Source organism: Prorops nasuta, unplaced genomic scaffold (genome assembly GCF_024137725.1).
Source record: "Prorops nasuta isolate Cenicafe-Biocafe unplaced genomic scaffold, Cenicafe_Pnas_1.2 PNAS00001, whole genome shotgun sequence".
Taxonomy (NCBI): domain Eukaryota; kingdom Metazoa; phylum Arthropoda; class Insecta; order Hymenoptera; family Bethylidae; genus Prorops; species Prorops nasuta.
Window position 1 is genome coordinate 16,318,649 of NW_027116798.1, and position 21,705 is coordinate 16,340,353.

Here is a 21,705-nt window from a genome sequence, read left to right on the forward strand (position 1 = left end):
CTTTCCAGACTGCTAAATGGACAGCTTACTAGAAGAAAACGCTCCCATCTTATTTGTGATCGGTATGTTTAACTGGGTATATATATATATATATATATAATTGCTGCTTCTATATTCTGATATTATTTTTTCTCTTCCATAGTTGCTTACACTATTTCCATGATGCTGAGAAACTAAAATCGCATGAATATGATTGTCACAACTCAATAAAAACATCCGAATTGTGCTACCTGACAAGGACCGTTGGGTTTCCTTCAATAACATGAAGAACTAGGAGAGGGTACCATCTGTCATATACGCCGACATTTTGAGTGCTTGCTTGAAAAAGTAGAGCAAACGGATGATGATAAAGGTATTTATCAAAAACACATACCGTTTAGTATAGTTTATTATTTTAAAAGCGTTCGTTATTCAATGCTTTCTAATTATATATCATATCAAGGACTTGATTCTATTGAATGGTTCGAACATGAGCTTGATAAAATGGCTAGTATAGCGAGTGAAAAACTGAAAACTGTAATACCTATGCATAAACTAAGTATTAGTGAAAATTCAAGGCATTATACTGAACCCAACTGCCATATATGTAAAAAGCCGTTTCTTCCAGATCAAATACGTGTTCGCGATCATGATCATTTAACTGGTAGATATAGGGGGCCTGCTTATAATAATTGAAATTTATACTTTAAAGATTCACATGTAATACCAGTAATTTTTTATAATTTAACTGGTTATGATGCACATTTTATTGTTGGCACAATTGCTAACCTGTATGAAGGTTCAGTACAATTGTTACTTGTACTTAAGGAAAAATACATTTCATTCACTAAATTTATACGTAAATATAATATACAACTGAGGTTTATCGATTCTTTCAAATTTATGACATCTAGTTTAGACAAATTGTGTTCATATTTAACAAGATCGCAGTTAAAAAATTTAGAGTCAGAATTCTCATATGCAAACATAGAACAATTTAACCTTCTGACAAGGAAAGGTATTTTTCCTTACGATTACATAGATAATCTGAACCGTTTGGAAGAAGCTGCTTTACCCCCACGCGAGTTGTTCTATAATAGATTATTCGATAGTGATATTAGTGAGGAGGCATATAATCACGCTAAGGAGGTATGGACCAGATTTTAAATGTGAACACTTGGAGAGTATAGCGATCTCTATTTGAAAACTGATGTACTATTGTTGGATGACTTTTTCGAAAATTTTCGTGATACCTGCTTGCAAACTTATAAGTTAGATCCTGCTCATTATTATACACTCCCAGGCTTCAATTGGGATGCAATGCTCAAACATACAGGAATAAGATTAAAACTTTTCACTGACGTAGAAATGCTGCTTTTCGTAGAACGAGGTATACGTGGTGGTTTAAGCCAGTGCTCGCATCGCTATGAAAAGGCTAACTATCGGTACATGCAAAACTACAATCCCGAGGAACCTTCTAAATATTTAATGTACTACGATGTAAATAATTTGTATGGGTGGGCAATGTCTCAACCGCTACCTACTCACGGATTTCGCTGGATTGAAAATGTTAATAACTTGGATATCCCTAATATACCGATAGATTCACCCAAGGGTTATATTTTAGAGGTTGAATTAGAGTATCCAAGCATGCTTCACGATAAACATTCCGACCTTCCATTTTGTCCCGTACGTGATGCACCACCGGGTACACGTCAGAAGAAGCTACTTGCAACTTTAGAAAATAAGGAGCGCTATGTTATACACTATCATGCTTTACAGCAATGTATGCGTAATGGTGTTGTCTTAAAACACATTCATCGCGTTTTAGGATTTCAGCAGTCCACCTGGCTACGTAAATATATCGATCTGAACACTAGTTTGCGTGCAGCATCTAAAAATGAGTTTGAGAAAAATCTTCTCAAATTAATGAACAATGCGGTGTTCGGTAAGACTATGGAGAATGTTAGAAATAGAGTTGATGTGAGACTCGTGAGTAGGTGGGAGGGAAGATATGGTGCTGAAGCAATGATTGCTAAGCCTAATTTTCACAGTCGCACTATATTCAGTGAGAATTTGGTCACGATTGAATTAACAAAATTAGCAGCTAAATTCATTAAGCCTATATATGTAGGTATGAGCATTCTTGATATTTCGAAAACATGTTTGTATGATTTTCATTATGATTATAAGCTTTCTACGTTCGGTAGCAAATGTAAAGCGTTATATACCGATACGGATAGTCTAATATACAGCATTGAGTGTGATGATATTTACACTATTATGAAGGAGAATCTTTATAGATTTGATACAAGCGATTATTCTCCCATCAATCAGTAAAATTTGCCTTTAGTGAATAAAAAAATCCCGAGGTTGATGAAAGATGAGAATAATGGGCAGATAATGACTGAGTTTATTGGGTTGAGATAAAAAATGTACACATTTAAAGTACAAAATAAAATTATCAAAAAAGCTAAAAGTATTAAGACTTACGTTGTTGCTAGAAACATAAGCTTCGAGGACTATAAGGACTGTATAACAAATTTTACTGTACAAGCTCGCAATCAGAATTTAATTCGCTCAAAATTGCATAATGTTTATTCGATTACACAACGGAAAGCAGCTCTCAGCCCACATAATGATAAGCGTTATGTCGTGCAAGGAACTGTATCGACTCTACCTTGGGGTCATTATAGAATAAATTAATTATATTTAAATTGAATAATTTTATTAGTAAATAATGTTTTTACAAAATATTATCTTTATTTACCCACCAATTATGCGTATTATCGAATCCTAACCACTTCACAAAGACCTTATCACCCTTCTTACGTAATACCTTCTCCACTAGATACACATTAGGATTAGCAGTTTTTAAAAGTTCATATTCGTAGAATCCTCCGTATATATCAGTACCACTAGAGTCTCTAAGTAAATATGTAACAGGATTTGTTTTCTGCACTTTTATAATTTCAAATATTTCAGTTGTCCAATTTGGTGTGTATCCTTTTGCGAATACATTCTTGTATTTACTGATTCGTACAAAATCACCTACTTTGAACTTGGCACGACCAATAATCTTTATATTATTGTATACTGTAGTCAGGAGTTAATTAGCATGGTCTGGTGTTACATCAGCTGGTTGCATTCGTATAGTACGATGTTTTCTTGCGTTGTAGTCTTCAACCAGTCGCTGTAGTATACCTCGCCACTTATAATTTCCATTCAGCGTAAATCGTTTCCACATTTCAGTCTTCAACGTACGATTCCAGCGCTCAGCTATCGTGGCTTTCAGTACACTGTATGTTGAGTAATGATTTATTCTAGGTTTCTTTTATAAGCGACTTGAAATCACTATTATAAAACTCCTTGCCATCATCTGTTTTCAAATTTTTAGGACATCTCCCACTTTTCAGAATATTCGTAAATGCGGCTGCTACTTCCTTGCCAGTTTTAGTTTTTAGTGCTACTGCCCATCCAAATTTCAACAATGCATCAATAACCGTGAGAATATAGTGGTAACCTCCGTCGGGTATAATTCTTCATATCAACCAGATCTGCTTGCCAGAGGTCATCGAAGCCTCTTATTATAACTCTTCTACTTTGAAAATTTCGTCTTGCAGGTACATGTAGTTCTTTAACCAATTTTTTCTTCTCTTCACTATCCATAACTCTTCAGGTATGTGTTGGGTTTACAAGAGTACATCGAGCACTGATGGCAGTAAAAGTTTCTTATTCCTAAGAAAACTCTTTGTCAAATTATTTCAAGAAGAATTCTGTTATACTTCAGCATCCTCTTTAACCTGATTCTCCTTGAAAATTGACACATATTTAAATAATTCTGCATTATCTTCAGCATGTTTCTGCATGAAATTTATCAATTTCACTTGAGAATCATTCAACCTTAACTCGACTTCATCCTGTCTTAACGCAATACTTCGTAACATATCACTGTATTCTTGCATTTCATTTGAAGGCTCTCACGTACAGCATTCATATTATCCGACAAAACACGCACAGTCACTGCACATTTCTCATCAGTAGCATCAAATCCTAAGTTTGGGATTACATTCCCATTAGCATTAAATGCATTCATTCGTTTATCAAATTTTAACGTTTCATTTTCAGTTTTGCGGAAATATTTTCTCACATTACTGGTAGTGGAAATACCTCCAAATTTATTTATTGACATTGTGAAGTAACACAATCAACTGGGAAAATGGTGAAAGTGTAATCTCTTTTATAGGATAATACGTTCTTCACGAAGCTCCTCAATTATTGATTGTATCTCATTTTGATGATTCGTATGACCTGCAGCAGATGATGCTATCAAAAGTCTCAAACGTTCAACTAATTCATTCGGATCATTCCAATGTACATAGTTCACCGGTTTATCATTAACACATATAACCGCTACCTTTTACAAGTTTCTTTGAGGGAAATAATGGACTAATTATTTTCTTCCATTTATGACCCTTATTTCCTCGAAGCTTTCCCTCGCTACTGTAATCTACTCTGTGTACATTAATTTGAGAAAGAATATTCTTATATACTTCTAAATCATCTTCAGTATAATCATGTGGCTCTTTCATGAAGATCAATTCAAATAGACCAGTAGTACCCTGATAATACTCTTTATCTCAATAATAATAAAATCTCTGCGATCTACTTTAAAAGCACATTTTCCAAGTCTCGTTTTGCTAAGCCTACCATCTCTTGCAACTCCAAAATTATCATCAATTAAATCCTTATTTTTACGCATAAACATCTCTATATATTTACGTCCAATTGGTCCATATTCTGACATAGAACTATTTAAATCTAAGAATCTTTGCAATGGTGATGATGACATTTCTGCTTGCGTTGATGATTGTATTGCTAAACCATTATCTTCCTTTTCCCCTTTCCTGCCCTCCTCCTGCTCCTCGTCCTCATCCAGAGAAAGGTATAGTGTTTCATTAGGTCGTGAATATCCTTGCTCATCATCATCTGATGATGGGTTTGGAATATTAATTCTAGAGTTGTATGTGAAATCCTTACGTTGTGGAGTCGATGAGAGATAAGTCCTTTTCCGTTTCAGCGGGATAATGAAAGAATCATCGCTTACAGTAGCTTTCTGTTGCGGTTCCTGTTTATACTCATATTTCGGTGACATGATGGGCATCTCATTATGTTCAGTGAGATTCTTCAAAGGTTCAACTATTGGCTTAAAAGTTTCATTTAAATTGGTTTCCATAATTTCTCTTCCGGATTTGAGTGCATGATATTTTTCACGTATTACTTTACTTTTCTCTACAATCTTCTTAAGCAGCATCTTTTCATCTATTTTCCCGTTTTCCATGTTTCCACGTTCAATCCACGTTCAATTCAAGTTCAATCCACGTTCAATCCATGTTCAATACACGTTCAATTCACGTTCAATCCAGGTTCAATCCACGTTTATTTGATGTGCGTTTTGATGGGCACTAGGGGCCAATGTATTCACTCAAAACGGGCAAGCCTCGTGTACAACATGGCGGGCAAAAATCTGAGCGCAGAAATTTGTATTGGCAGCATCGAAATCCATCCGAAAAATGACGTCATTTGAAGATAAAATGGCTTCACACAGATAATTCATGCTGAATATTATCTTTTGAGCATTTTATTTTGACAGCTCAAGTGGTGTTAATAAATTTCTGATAAAATGAGCAGTGAAGGAAGAAAAGCTCCACTTTGTTTGCATACTAGTGCACGTGCCAGTGTGATGTGTAATGTAATCATACGCAAGTTATGATACACAAATATCAGACGAGTGTTTCGTATGTCATATATGAAAGTATATATCTATTTTATTTAAAAGAAATTGATTCTTTGTGTTATTTAAGTTACAGAATGCTTTCTGCATTTTTAATAGAAGAATTGGTATTAAGAGATCCAAGAAGATACAATAGTTCCTAAATATTGTTAATGTGATGGAATTTTGTTATTGTTACATGTCAGTTTACTCGATATAAATGATTGATTACGACTAGCTGTTAGAGTACATGTGAGGACGCTGGATTGAAGATATTTTAAAAGCTATGCATCAAAAGGACCAAAAAGAGTATATATTTTTTCCATTACTGTTTAGGACAATTTTCATAAAGAATTATGCTCATCTAGCTTGTGTATTTTCTGTTAATATTTCACAATGATGAGCTGCGGTTTGTCAAAAATTGAAAATTAGGAGAGAGAAGAAAAGTTTCAATGTGTCTATGCAATTTCTGAAACTGGTTAGTTAATTACATTTTTATTCTTATATTAATACAATAATTTCTTAAAATCTATCATTATAGTAATATTTTATTTTTTATTTTAGTTGTTACTGCAGAAAAATGTCTGGTTCAACCATATACAAGCTGGCACCAGTAGGTTATTATGAACTAGTATGACAGATTATTGGCTTAGGTCATATGGCTACCATTTAAAAAATAATATATTTTTGGTTATTATGAGACAATCTCTTTTAAAAACTCTTAACATAACGAAAAACTTATTTACTTATGATAGGTTCGCAAGGAAACCAGTGATCAAAACAGGAAAGCACTCTTGTCTGTTGAATTGTGGCCTAGTATTCAATGTACGCTTAAAAACATCAATGAGCTCACTAGTTCCATTTATATTTCAAACGGTGTTAACGATCCTTGTTTGTCCCAACTACACATTCTGGGAATTCAATCCATCAAATATTAAATTATCGGTATTTATATTATACAGTTGTACTCCTTCATTGTAAATATATTATTCATTATAATTCAAACATTGAATAGAAATGCTCATCTAAAGTTTATTAATATTTGAGCTTTTATTGCTTTCCAAATTTACATTAATTGAATAATTTATATATATTGATTCCTCTAGATTAATTAATATCATTTTCAATAATACTACATGCATATAATAAAATATACATTAACTCATCAATATTTTATATAAAAAGACTAGCTGTCAAATTAAAATGCTCAAAAGATAATACTCAGCATGAATTATCTGTGTGAAGCCATTTTATCTACAAGTGACGTCATTTTTCTGATGGATTTCGATGCTGCCAACACAAATTTCTGCGCTCAGATTTTTGCCCGCCATATTGTACATGAGGTTTGCTGTTTTGAGTGAATACATTGGCCCTTAGCCTAAACTGATCAATTTTAAGCAAGCGGTATACTATTTAATCTTAGCATTCGCATCGAAACCTTTCCGATATCTACCATTTTGAATTGTACTATCCTTGTCAATCATTAGAAATCTATAAACATTGTGCCAGCACTTTGATCATAATTCACTGAATTTTTCATATGACATATCCGTGTTTACATGATCTTTATAAATATGTTTTAAATTAGTACCATCTTGCTTAAAGATTATGAGAAGATTTGCATTATCACGAATCATTTGTTTAGGAATTTTAGCATAAGTCTGGCAGAGGTAGAAGCAGTCAATATTTGAATGTCTACCCATGGAGAAGTAGTCTCTGATATTATCTTGCTTATCGTTAGCAACATCATCAAACATGAAAATAGAATTTGGTAACGCCTCAGTTACCTTTACAACGTCGCTATTGTTTGAAAATTTAAAATACCCAATACCTTTTAGTCCTTTTAATAACCGTTCCAGGTATTGATACTTGGGTTGCTGAAGCGACTTTGAGTATACATAAATATTTTCAAATCTCACACCGGTAGGACTTTCTATAAGACTAAGCAGTAGGTTTGTTTTACCACAATTCGAGGGTCCACAAATTATGCTACTAATTGTAGACGGAAGTAGGGATCCGTGACGTTTATTCTCTCCTCCGCAACCTCCACCGACAATATAGCGATCGGCAGTGGAGACACGAATGTGCAGCGGTTGCTTTACGAAATCCATAACTAAAACTCTATGATCATGCAAGCTATTTATAGGCTTGAAGCAGATTATCTCATCAGTTCTCATCATGTCGTTGTTAATGTTAGATGTGCTACGTTTGGAGGATTTGACTATTGAGCTGCTTGAATACATTCCAAAAATTTTACTATTGAAGCGCTTTCCAAACAGTACTCGACTGGTTTGGTGTAACTTGCCTGACCACATTCGTTCAGATCCTGAAGTGCAACAATATTGTGCCTGTACGGAACATTATCATTTACCTAATCAAGATCATTTTGATGCATTACCCCCATCAATAAAAAATTGCTGGATGTGTCAACGAACCCGTTAGGAAAGCATCACATGATGAGTTATGGGTGTGGATCTTTTTTCAATAATCTGCTAAATAAACTACCCTTCGAGCTGCATGTACCTGGCTACAATTATTGCGGTCCAGGTACTCGCCTTCATGATCAGCTAGCACGTGGCGATCGAGGAATAAACCCTGTGGATGATGCTTGCCGTGAGCATGATATCGCATATTCAGTATATAAGGACCTGCCCTCGCGTCATCATGCTGATAAAGTGCTTGCACGGCGTGCACGACAACGTATCATAGCTAGTGTCACATCCGTAGGTGAACGAGCAACAGCGACTGCTGTCTGGGCATCAATGAATACAAAACGGAAACTTGGCTTAGGACTGCGAGTGTCTAGAAAAAGTACGAAGAAAAGAAAAATTCGTGTAGTGAAAAAACGAGGTGGTTTACTGAGAAAAAAGTCACTTACTAAAACAAAACGGGGGGGTTTATTACCACTGCTTCCGCTGCTGAGTGCGGTGGGCGCATTAGCTGGCGGTGCAGCAGGTATAGCAAAGGCTGTAAACGACACCCAAAGCAGCCAAAAAAACAATTGGAAGAAATGCATCAACACAATCGCTTAATGGAAGCTAGACGGGGACAAGGTTTATACCTCGCACCATAAGGCCGAAAAGGAGAGGGAGTGAAAAGGAAAAGAAAATAAATGGACTTCCTAAATCTGGACCTACTAGTAATACACAATTATCAAACGTCTGCCGTGAAATACCGCATTTTCGAGGAGTCTTTATGCGTACATCTCTACCTCAAAATGTGCAACGCAATGAGTGCGCAATTGTGAATCTTAATGACAAACAAGGTCTTGGATCACATTGGGTCGCTTACGTTAAACACAATAAGCACGTTAAATATTTCGATTCTTTCGGAAATTTAAAACCTGCAATTGAACTTGTGGAATATTTTGGACCTTCTGCTATAATCTACTACAACCACGATCAATATCAATCGTATGATTCAAGCATATGCGGTCAGTTGTGTGTCAAGTTTCTACGTGAACAATGTCTTTAACAGTTACACTCTCTGGTCGTGACTCTGTATTGGGATCAGATTTTTTCCCTCTGATCAATCTTCAGGATGGACAATATGGAATCGGTCTCGTAGACTTTCAGAGCTTCAATTCAATCGCTAATGTTGATGAGACAAACAATATATTGTACGTTGATAATAAGGAACTAACTGTACCTATAGGTTGTTATGAGCTCGATGCCATAAATGCCTTTTTACGTGATCAGATGTTCAAAGATGATGAAGAAGAAGTAATTGTTCTACGTGCTAATAATAATACATTAAAAAGATAAATAAAGTGTAAATATTAGATTGATTTTACGCAACCTAACAATATAGGCTCTTTGTTGGGTTTTTCATCAGATCGTGTTATTCCGTCGAATACACTAGCTGAATCAGACGAGCCCGTAAAGATTATAAGAGTAAATATTCTACGAATTGAATGCAGCATTACAGCTGGTGCGTACACAAACGGTAGACTTTGACATGTTATACATGAATTTTTTCCGAGTGTTCCGCCAGATTATAAAATCGCAGAAACACCTAAGAACGTCATTTACTTGCCAGTCATTGCGAAAGTAATTGATCGTCTCACCTTGCGTATTCTCGATTAGGAAGATCGTATAGTAAATTTCGGTGGTGAAGAAATTACAATTCGATTACATATTAGAAAATGCTGATTTACAAGAATACTTATAAATCACCGATACTCGATGAGCCAATCAGTCCAACTGCTGCTGCAGGACAGAATACATTGAGTGAAGGTAACGTTGGAGGACAGAATACATTGAGCGAAGGTAACGTTGGAGCATCTTTAACAAGAAGAAATATCGCCTTTCTACAATCACTGGAATTTAACGTTAAAAATAAAGATGGACCCATTAGATGTAATCGCTCAACCTGTGTTCGACAATCGCATCACGAAAATGGAAATGCATGCTTACAATTCTTATGCAAATGCATCATTGGGAAATTGTGATGAAATTCGAATTCCTATACAACAGCAAGATTTAATTTTTCTACCCTGTGAAAGTTATCTCTACATTGAGAGAAAAATAATCATTGGAACCCGTGCTCTACATGCAACACCTGAAGATGTTGTAGGACTTGACTATAATTCCATGGCATTTTAGTTTGATGAAATTCATTATGAATTGAATGGTATTGAGATTGACCGCTGTAAGAATGTGGGTATCATTAGCTCCATGAAGAAGCTCATCTCCTTAACTGCTGAGGAAAGTGCAAGTCTACATCATTCAGGATGGTTTCTAGCGGATCAGAAGTCAACGAATCATTTCAACTTTTGTGTACCATTGCAAATGCTGTTGGGTTTTTGTGAAGACTATAGAAGAGTTATAATAAATGCACGTCATGAACTCGTTCTTATTCGAGCACGTGATGATATAAATTCAGTATATTCTTCGAGAAAAATCACTGAGTCCAAAATTGAATTGCAAAAAGTGCAGTGGAGTAATCCACATGTATCACTGAATGATTATACAAAACTGAAATTTCTACGTTTGATTGAGCAAAATAAAAGTCTAACCATGGCTTTTCGTTCCTGGGAACACTACGAATATCCACTTCTACCTGAAACACAAAGGCATACATGGGCCGTAAAAGCTGCAACACAATTGGAGAAACCTCGATATGTTATACTAGCATTTAGACAAAATAAGAAGAGTACGCAGCATATGGAGGTGCTTAAATCCAGTGAGAGTACTGTTCGTGATGTTAAAGACTATCTGAATACGGAATTTTATCCATATGACCGAATTGATAGTGATAGCGAAAAAACCCGTTATTCTGTACTATATGATATGTATATTAAATTTATTCATTCATATTATGCAGGAGAAAAACAGTCGAAACCGATGCTTAATTACAAAAATTTTGTAGAATACGGTCCTTTCGTCGTCATCGATTGTTCGCATCAAAATGAATCTGTAAAATCAGGCACTGTTGATGTAAAAATTGAGATTGATTGTACTAGAAATATTCCAAGTAATACTACTGCATTTTGTTTAATTATACATGATAAAATTGTTGAATATAACCCGCTTACTAGTATTGTTAGAAATGTAAGTTAATTGACTAAATTCATAGATTTATATAAGTAGCTCACTAATGTAGTGGGGGGTAAAGAAAAATAAATAAATAAATAATTTAGATATAATAAACATTTATTAATATCATTCCTTCAAAAAACATTCCTTATATACATTTCCACAAATTTATCTTATAATTACCATTGGTTAACTTTAAATTCTAAATTATTGTATCGTCCGCCAACATATAAGATTTTTAATATATTCGCTGATGCAGCATTTTGAAGTTCTTTGATTAGTTCAGGCGGCTCCAGTAATTTCATCATCCTTGAGGGAAGGAAGAACCATTCGTCTGTAACCAGTTTCGCTATTAATTTCTCTACATATTTGGTCTTAATTTTCACTAATTCAGCGATTTGATACTCGTTATTCTCCTCAAAAGTATTCAACTTTACGAAAGTCTTAGGTTCGTAAGTTGCACTTGCAAGTGCATTGATTTTGGTTAAATCCATTTCTGTGAAAAAACATAGAAATTGAGAAAAGAAAAAAAAACATTCATATAGAATAGCAAGGAAAAAAAGAATAATAAGAGAATAATTCTTACCACCCAAAAGGTTTTTTCTGTGGTGCAGCAAGGAAAATATTCGGAATACAGCTTTGCACTTGATCTTTCACCTCCTTGAAGCTTCAAATGAAATTGACTACCTGAAATTTCCCGATTGTTAACAACATTGGTTTTAAAAAAATTGTGGAAGGGATGAGATGCATTCTTATTGGAAGTTAATATTTATGTGGTGGGAATTCTTACACGCCTACAAAATTTGCGTCAAACAAGTTGTAACACGTTACAAGTGGTTTCTCCTGAATTCTTTTAATTGCATAATCATGTTGTAGGTTTTTCTTAAGTGAACTGGGGAAAATCTGCGTCAAACAAGTCATAACACGTTAACAGTGGTTTCTCCAGAATTCTTTTAATTGCATAAACGTGTTGCAGACTTTTCTTAAGTGAAAAGTTAAACGGAAAAATTTACGAGAACATTCCTCTCGATAGCTAGTCACATAAAGAAATTGAGAGAATATGAAAAAATCGGGGCTATAAAGGGGTCATAAATCAAATAACATTAGTCTAGACGTTTGTTTCGAACAAGTCATGACATGATCTCAGACGTTCGGTGCTCGCACTTATCCGTTCTAGAAGATATCAGCACACTCTGCAATCAGTTTTCCAATCGCTAGAATGGTGCCAATACAGCTTCTTAAGTCTAGGTAAAAGTTATGCTTTGCTTTACCTACCCCTTAAAAAAATGAAGTGCTGTGACAACTCTTTCCCTTTCTAAAGCCGAGCCTGTTTGTTAGATGGATTGTGTGATATGCTTACCTGAAAAGCTAAAAGATAAGTCAGGAAGAAATGGCCTGACATAGGTTGAGAACAAATGTGTAGAGAGAATATTGAGAAAATCTTAAGGGTAGGCTATAAAAATTCTTAGAACAGTTTTTTATTCAATAACAAAAGTTTTAGTGTACATTTTATAGTTTTTACTATCAGTTACTCATCCACACTCTCCCTGTCTGATCCTCATCCTCCTCCTCTTGAAGGTGAGCTGAAAAACGATAGAAGAGTTTTAGAGAAATGTATAACAAGCTCATTTTCTAATAACTTACCATTTTCAATCTCCTCATCTGTATGTTCATTTAGTAACTCCAACATTATATCGTGCTTAATATCATTCTCGATCCCATCGAGTAATGTCATTATATATGAGTCATGGGCTTCATCATTCTCTATAGTTGTATCATGTGGTATCACCAATGTATAATCTAAATTGATTATAATTTTAGTCAACATCTTTTTATCACTCTAACTTGCTCGCAGAAAAGTAAATGATTTCTTGAAGTCTGAGGAAGTTTTGATTGTAGAGTAGTCTTGAATGAAAGCCTAGAGAGGGTCTATAGAAGGGGAGAATAGTGGGAGGGTTTAGGATTGGTTCTGAAAGGTGTAACGTCTCGTTTCACGGCTCGGCCTCGAATAGTCTTTTCACTCCAGGGATTACCTAAAAAGAATATTTACGAAACTCTATTCGTCCTTGGTTTGTCAGGGAAGGGCAGGGACCAGAAACGGACGACAAGATACACGAAGGTTTTATGGCCAGGAAATATTAAATAAAGTCTCGTTACAATTTTTAATATATAAAAATCACAATTTTATTTCCGCGAATAAAAATGAAGCTATACATAAATTCCAGTTTGCATTTTCTGAATTTAATTAATTTTGTTCTTCCGAGGATATTATTTCTGGGCGCCAGTTCGCTGGAAATTCTCTGGGTATACCTCCGCGGTTGGCCGGCTGGAGACTCGTCCCATGCGTGGACCAAGACGCTTTGCAAATTTTACTTAAAATAACGGGGAAATGGCTAAGGCAAGGAGATTCGAACGGGCTCGCGTCGGGAAAACTTCGAGAAGGCTCTGAATCGCCTTTCTCTGACGAGGGACTACACCCCGTCCTACAACGTATTTCTAGAATACAGGGGATCCCTACACGATTCGCGACCCGTTAAACATTAACCTATTGCTCTTAAAACCGTTCCCGAAAAAGTAATAAACGCAATAATTATTTAATCATAGACAAGAAACTGACTCGTATTACGCCGGACGAAACTCGAGATAAGACAACGGATTAGATAGCAAGGAGCCTTGGCCTCTTCTCAAGAGAAAACCAAGTTTACCTGGGAGCAAAAGCTACTTGCGAATGACAATGGGGTGATGCTGCTGCATGCGTCCATGCAAGAAGTCCACTACTCGGTTGTCCACTGCATTCTAGCTATACTTCCTCTTTACTACCAAGTTGTATTCACTCACCAAATCATAAAAATAGGAAATTGACTACAGGGCAATACCCTCACCGTATATGCAACGGGAAACAAATTAACACATGAGGAAAAACAAAATAAAGACTGCACACAGGTCTTAACTAGACGGGACCCAAAGTTGGTGTGTCTTAGGCGACCACAGCACGCAAGATGATCAGATCGGCGCATGTGCGAATAGATCAGCTATCGATCCGCGATTTAGCGTAATACAAGCAATTATCGCGAGTACAGGCAGGTTGCGCCTTACCCTCCCCTTTACCGTGACTAATGTGTAACAAACAATATTCCAATTTTTCTATGACGAATGCAATGCCTTGTCACAAGGGTCAAATAGTATCCTTTAAGGACATACTATTCGCTATGTGCAAATTAAAGGAGGGGATACGGAAACGTATCGCAGCGCTCATGGTGGCAAAATCGGTAAACGTTGCCGGAAAATATTCTAATTCTATTGTGATTATTTAAAAAATGAGCCATACAAATTGTTGTGTCGTCGGCTGTAAAAATAATGGTATAAATAGTGGATGTAAGTTTTACAGATTCCCATCTGCACGACATAAGTTGCAGCAAAGGGAGAAATGGATCTCAGCAGTGAGAAAAATAAAGTAAGTGATATAACCTTAGTTATTACTAGGCCAATATTTTGTACTATGCTACTTCAATAAAGAAATCAGTGTAATATTAATTGTACAAATTTAGCTCTGATGGATTACTGTGGATACCAAAACGATGGAGTTATATATGTAGCGATCATTTTATCGGAGGCGTAAAGAGAGATGAAATAAATGCGCCAAACTATTCTCCAACAATATTTCCGCCAATTTATAAAGTAGACGAAAAAAAGCAACAAGCAGCAATTAAGAGGTACGTTTTCGTAAATAATGTTTAATTATAGCTATTATTTTTATCTTTATATAGGAAACCTTGTTCTCTTCATCAGATATTAAATATGAAATAAGAAAAAAATGCTAAATGATTAAAAACTTAAAAAGCTGTTAATTTTCGTGCTGATATTTTTCCAGACATTCTCGGTTTATGATGCGCAGACAAAAGAAAAATGAGACACCCCACAGTCAATCTTTAAATGAACAAGACACTTCTGAAAATAATAACGCAATTGCGTGTAATGTAAATAATAAATTTATTAATGAATACCATACAAATGTGAATTATGAACCGGAACAAAACATAATACCTAAAATAGTTGTGGATGCGGAATGCCAAGCAGAAATATTTTGTAAAGATATGCAGTTTCAGATAACATTAATTTGTAATAGATTAGTGTTTTCTGACAAAAGTTATTGTGATGTTGAAGTTCAAACTGTGATTATTACAGACTCTAATCCTACAATTTATATAAGTCAGAAAAAGCTAAAAAATAAAGGATGTGGTACAGCACCTAAGTCATTTGAAGATAAATATACTGAAGCCAAAATTGAACAAGACAAATCAATCTCTTTTTTTGCTGGATTTACCACAATACAAAAAGAGCAACAATTATTGGATCTCGCAGGCACAACGTTTGAAAATTTTTATTTTTTGTTGAAGAGATTAAATAAATCAGGAAATAACAGCAGGATTTCACAGGAAAATAAACTGCTCATCTTCCTGATGAAAATGAAACTTGGGTTAACATTTTCTGCACTCAGTGTTTTATTTTGTGTACACAGAACATCAATTTCCAAAATTTTGTATACTACTTTACACCATTTAAGTTGTGCTACATCTGACTTAGTATTTTGGCCATGTAAAAATGTTGTGAAGAGAACAATACCAGATTGTTTCAAGCCCGATTATGCTAATACTCGAGTTATAATAGATTGCACCGAATTTAGAATAGAAGTGCCTATAAGTGTTGAAAATCGAGTTTATTGTTACTCTCATTATAAAAGAGGTTTCACGGCAAAACTTCTGGTTGGAATTACTCCATCAGGCTTTATCTCTTTTAAATCAAAAGTTGCTGGAGGTAGAAAAAGCGATACTCAATTGACTGTAGAATCAGGTTTAATAGATTTGCTAGAAGAAGGTGACGTAGTTTTGGCAGATAAGGGATTCCCAGAAATAAAACAAATACTAGATAACCAAGGGAAAAGTGCAACAGTTGTTATGCCACCATTTTTGGAAAAAAAGGGTGAATTTACTGAACAGGAAACCAATGAGACATACAACATAGCAAAAGTTAGGATCCACGTTGAGAGGATTATGCAGAGACTACGAACATATCATATTTTAAATAAAATACCTGAACATTTATTTAATAATATTGACGATATTGTACATGTTTGTTGCGTTCTTGTCAATTTGCAGCCACCAATTATTTCTGCGATAAACGATAACAAAGAAAATTCATAAGATATTTTTGTGTCATAAAGCAATTTAATGTACTTTTTTTATTGTTATAATAAGTAGTAACTATTGATAAATAAATGTTTTCTTTAAAAATACTTAACGATTCTTTAAAAATTTTATTTGACTAGCAATTACTTATTTTTAATTTTTATATTATTATAAGCTTTGCTTAAATCAACAATTTATAAAGATAAAACAATATTAAAGCTTTTTTTCATTACAATTAAAAATAGATATAAAATATAAAATAGCAATACTGATACAGTCTTATGCTAATACAAATTAACATTAAACTTCAAACAATTAAACTAAGTTTTTGTATTAATAATGTTATTTCCAGTAAAGTGACGTACACCTTCACCTTTAGTTAGATCTTTTGAATCATTTCGTTGTATATTCTCTAATTGAACTTTGTTACATAAGGATGGTAGATAATTTTGAAAGTAAAATTGTTCACACTTTAATATTACTTCTTTTATAAACATTTCATTACGAGAAACTGGAATACAAATGCTTCCATTCTTGACAGGTGTATAAATAAATAAATCACACAACTCTATTTGAGCAATGTACATTTGTACTTGACACTGAGTATAATATGTTGTCTTTTGTCTCAATTCAATTACCCCATCATATACCTTTAAATAACTAGGATAAGGTTTTTTTGCAGTAAAATCAATTATAGCTTTTTTTTTCACAGCTACTAGGACACTTGAACTCTACGATTTTACTTATTTTACTATTTTTTAAGACAATACCGTCCAAACTGGCACATAACCATGGTTTTTTTTCACTGACTATAACACCCACTGTTTTTACTTCAACTTGGAAAAGACGTTCGTACTTTTTTTTAACATCGGTTTCATGAATTCTTCCATACCTTGTGGCAGCAACATCCAATTTCTTTGGAAACATCTTTTCTCCAACTATTGCTTCGATAGACCTAAACTTTCGACTTTGAATACTGTAGACATCCTTACTTGCTGAGATTCTTATATATCTCGCCTTAAACCATGTATCACATCCTGATTGCCTCACAGTATTCAATGCTAATTCCAAAATTTTATCTCTTGACAAAACAATTGATTTTTGATAAAAATAATTTAATTCCTTAGAAATATTTTGCACTTTTGAATAAACTTCATACACATTACATGAAAGTAAAGTATTCACAAGACTTTTGCATTCTTCTTTTTGTAAATTTATTTCTAGTGTTTCTAGCATATCTTGCATTAAACTTTGAACACATTCTTCATCATCATCTTTTATAGCTTCAAGTAAAATAATTTTTAAATGAGATGAATTGTGTAATTCTGATATGCTTACACAAAATGGTTGACTGTCAGTTTATTTTGAGTAGGAAACATTTCATTAAAATATCTTCCTTTAGCATACCTTTCTTGAATAGCTTTTTTTTCACTTGGTCGTCCCCATAATTGTTCATAGTTCGTTTTGGTTAAACTATTATCAGAATTTATATATAAAATTAGTGCTGCCAAATGTTTGCATTTGTTACTTTTGTTGTATGTACAAGTACAACTTGTTGATTGTATATTCCTAGTACTGTCAATCTGAAAAAATATTAGGTAAATATAAATAATTTTTATGCAGTTACCTCATGCTTTTGTTTAACTTCAAACTTACATATAATTTTACAGAATATGGCATACAACTAACAGAAGCTTGTCTTATAACCTCAGCTTTTATCATATAACTTATTCCATTTTCTCTCAGTTCTTGAGCATTAATTACATGATTCGCATCAACTAATCTTTGCCCTTTAGGCAATGTTTGAGGCTGAAAGTTTATTTTATGGGCCACTTTCCTGAATCCTGTACGTAGTATCACAGTCATGTCTTACTTTATTTTATTACCTAATTATATGAAACTCAATATCACAGTAATGTCTTATTTTTTATTAGTATTCAATTATGTCAAACTCCATATCAAAATACACAATTTAATATTAATTTAATTATTGAATATTAACTGGATTATAATTTTTTCCTATGGTTACCGTCGTACATTTTCCGGCAAAAGTTCATGTTTTCAAACCACTAGGTGGCAGCATCAGTTTTTCACATAGCGAATAAGGGAGGAGTAAGGCCTAATAAAATGACGAACCTGACCTGGGTATAGTAAGAGCTAGGATTTAATAAGTTGTCCTAGCAAAAATGTTAATATTCCTGAAATTGATATTAAATTGTTATTCTCCCCAATATGGGATGATTATTAAAATTGTACCTTTTAAATGATGGATATTTTGTTATTCGTTGCATTGACTTAATTATATTTCCTTGCACGATATCAATAACTTATCACAATAGCTATCTATAATTTAACTAGCGAGAAAAAGAGATTACGGTAGACACCTAGCTGTGATTACTGATACTATCAATTACATTAAATTAGTTCACTTGTGTGTAGTTACGTAATAAAATTCCATTAGCGCGAAAGCAGATTAAGGAAGGTAGTCACCTAGCGGTAACTACTCGAACTAGCAATTAACTCAAGCTAGTTTATCCGTGTAGCCACCTAGCTGTGTCGGAAATAGTTAGGCTACGTAAGGTAACTAACTATCGACTTCGAAAGGTGAAAAATCCTTCCCTCAACTAGGGCCCCGTAGGATAACTAACCAATGGTACTATAGGGTGAAAAATGCCCCCTCCCTCCCCCCCGCCCTACCCAAACTCGGTCCCATTATAAGACCTTCCAACTGTGACTTAGGGTGAAAAATACCCCCTCCCTCCCTAACCAAACACGACCCTGCTATAATACCCTTTCCTTCCTCATCCCCACCACTGCCATACTAAGAGAACTTTATCCCCTCCCATCCCCCTTCCACAACAGCTTCCTCCACTCCCTATCATCGGAACCGCATAGCTACACTACTTGCTGTCCTCCTCTATTGCCATGGAAATAGATTCTCGTAAAGTGATACATTTAGAAACCTTCACTATAGTTATAATACGCGAGTTTAGGCCATGGTTGAATTGTATTAATGCTTGTTTTCTCAGCAACCCTTCAATTGCGGAATTATTGTCTGCTGAGTTTCCTGGGTACATACTTAACCGCAATAATTCAATTAACAATCCTTCTATTTTATTAGCGTATGCTTTTACTGGCTCGTCTTTTCTTTGGCGGCTAGAATATAAATCATTTTGAACAACTACTACTGATCGTTTAGGCCTGAAAATGGCTTCTAGTTCCACGACTAAATCGTCGATAGTGTCTATAGCTCGATGTTTAAACTCATGGAACGCTCTACCTTTCAGTCTCGAAAATCTAATAAATTGTAATAGGTCGCTCCGGTCTTTACGGGCTATCCCATCATGTGTAAGGTATGCAGTCCTTATGAACGGATCTAACCCTTCTAGAGTCGCTGAAAAGGTGGGTAACATTTACATTGCCTTGTCGAATGAAAAACGGGGTTTTGGTCCGCCCTCAGTTGGAGTTAATTCTTCTCGTTCATGGTTCGATCCATAGTTTAAAGCTTTAGAGAAAGTTCTTCGCGACGACTTCTTTACAGTTGAGCTTCCACAGGGTCGCGGTTTGGTTTCTGTTACATAAGGAACTGCTTCCTACCGGTTGCGTAGTTATCTAATTTCTTCTCTTAGCCTAGCGTTCTCTTCCCCGAGAAGATCGGCCTCTCGTCGTAAGGTATCGGTTAATCTATTTATTTCGATACTTATTGGTGAATGGGGAACTCTTGGAGCGGGCGTTACCGACGCTCGAGTGTCCAGGGTTCCATTTGGATTTTGTATATGTACCGCGTTTGGGTCATGAAAGACAACACGATCGCGATTTGCCATAATGGAGCCTCCGCGTCTACGAGTAGTTACGTTGCGTTTGAAAAAACTGCGATCTACGCTGCCGACTAATGGATTTCGGGTCGTGTTAACAGCTGATGTGCTAGGAATTGCAACAGTATTGGTCACTTCTGGGCTATCTGTGTCGAACAGAATGCGTTCGGTATTTTCTTGCACTTCGTGCAAGAAGGAAGTTACTTCGTCGCTAAGAGAAACTTAATTAAATAGACGCCTAGAAGTTGTTGTAAGATTAGGAACCGATTGAGTCCGGTCAAGGTTTCCGTCGTTTTGACTCATGAGAAAATTTTCCTATAAATTTTAATCGCTCGCTGGGCGCGCTATTACGATGATTCGCAGAAGGAAAATAATTTTGCTACTGATTTTTTACAAGTTGGAACAGTACTCACAAAAAATATATTCTTCTTCATCTGGGTCTTGATGTCGTAGGTTCTCGTGTAGATTCCTCGGGTAAGCTAGTCGGTGATGTAGAATCCTTTAGGATAGGCAGTGATCTCCCGAATAGACTGGGTCGAATTGTTGAGATTCTGATGATGATATATGAATCCCTTAGGGACTGGAGTACTGGGAAGTTGAGTTAAAGTTAAGGTTCGTCCAGTTGTTGCCGTCGTCGTAGTTAATTAGCGCAAGGTAATCTTTTCTTCCTTCTCTGCTGCTTCACCAATCAATAGATCTTTTCAACCTATCCCAACGCTGACACCACTTTTGTTATCAATTCACACCGTGACAAGCAAATTCAAGTACTTTGGTACATTATATTTATTCAGTCCTTGTAGAGTTATTTTACAGTGTTGAAGATTATAAAATAAATTGATAGTTATACAGTTTTTTAGAGGTTTTTGTGAATTTAATATCTAATTTAAAGTTAGATAGAATTTTGAGTAACTCAAGAATTAATGCTTAGGTAAAGTTACACACACACAGATGACTTGTTCTAGTTACTCCTGGGCCCGGACTGATCGGTCAGTAGCCAAGCAATCGAGTCGTTGCCCTAAATGCATCAATTATCATGGCCATATATGGTATGGTTTGGAGTCAATCGTACGTCAATTGTTACTAAGTCGACCGTACGTCAATTAGTCGATTGATCTAATAGTTGACTAAGACTTATTGGCCACGCGCGCTCAGGGGTTTCGGCAACAAGGAAGTACCGTTGCCCAAGAATGAGGCTCAGGTTGCTTTCGGATGACGCCACACGGCGTATAGCTGAAAATGCAATCGGAGCCTTTTTAATTTAACTGGCTCTTATATTAATTAAATGTTTAATTCCAGTTTTAAATAGTTATAATGTATTCTAATTAAGTTTAAGATTAGTAAGGCATAATAGTATAAGTAGTTATGAATATAACATATTAGATCATTAACCGCAGTATACATCAAAATCAAATAAA

At 35.1% G+C, this 21,705-nt stretch overlaps 2 protein-coding genes across 2 annotated transcripts in view; both read left to right on the plus strand.

Moving 5' to 3' along the window:
• LOC136774074 (uncharacterized protein KIAA0930 homolog) overlaps positions 1-21,705 on the plus strand; it is a 449,327-nt gene that overhangs the window by 123,054 nt on the left and 304,568 nt on the right. The gene's annotated exons all lie outside the window — the stretch shown is intronic.
• LOC136774500 (uncharacterized) lies at positions 15,177-16,490 on the plus strand. The gene has a single exon (XM_066728835.1). The coding sequence runs from the start codon at positions 15,177-15,179 to the stop codon at positions 16,488-16,490; it is 1,314 nt and encodes a 437-aa protein (XP_066584932.1).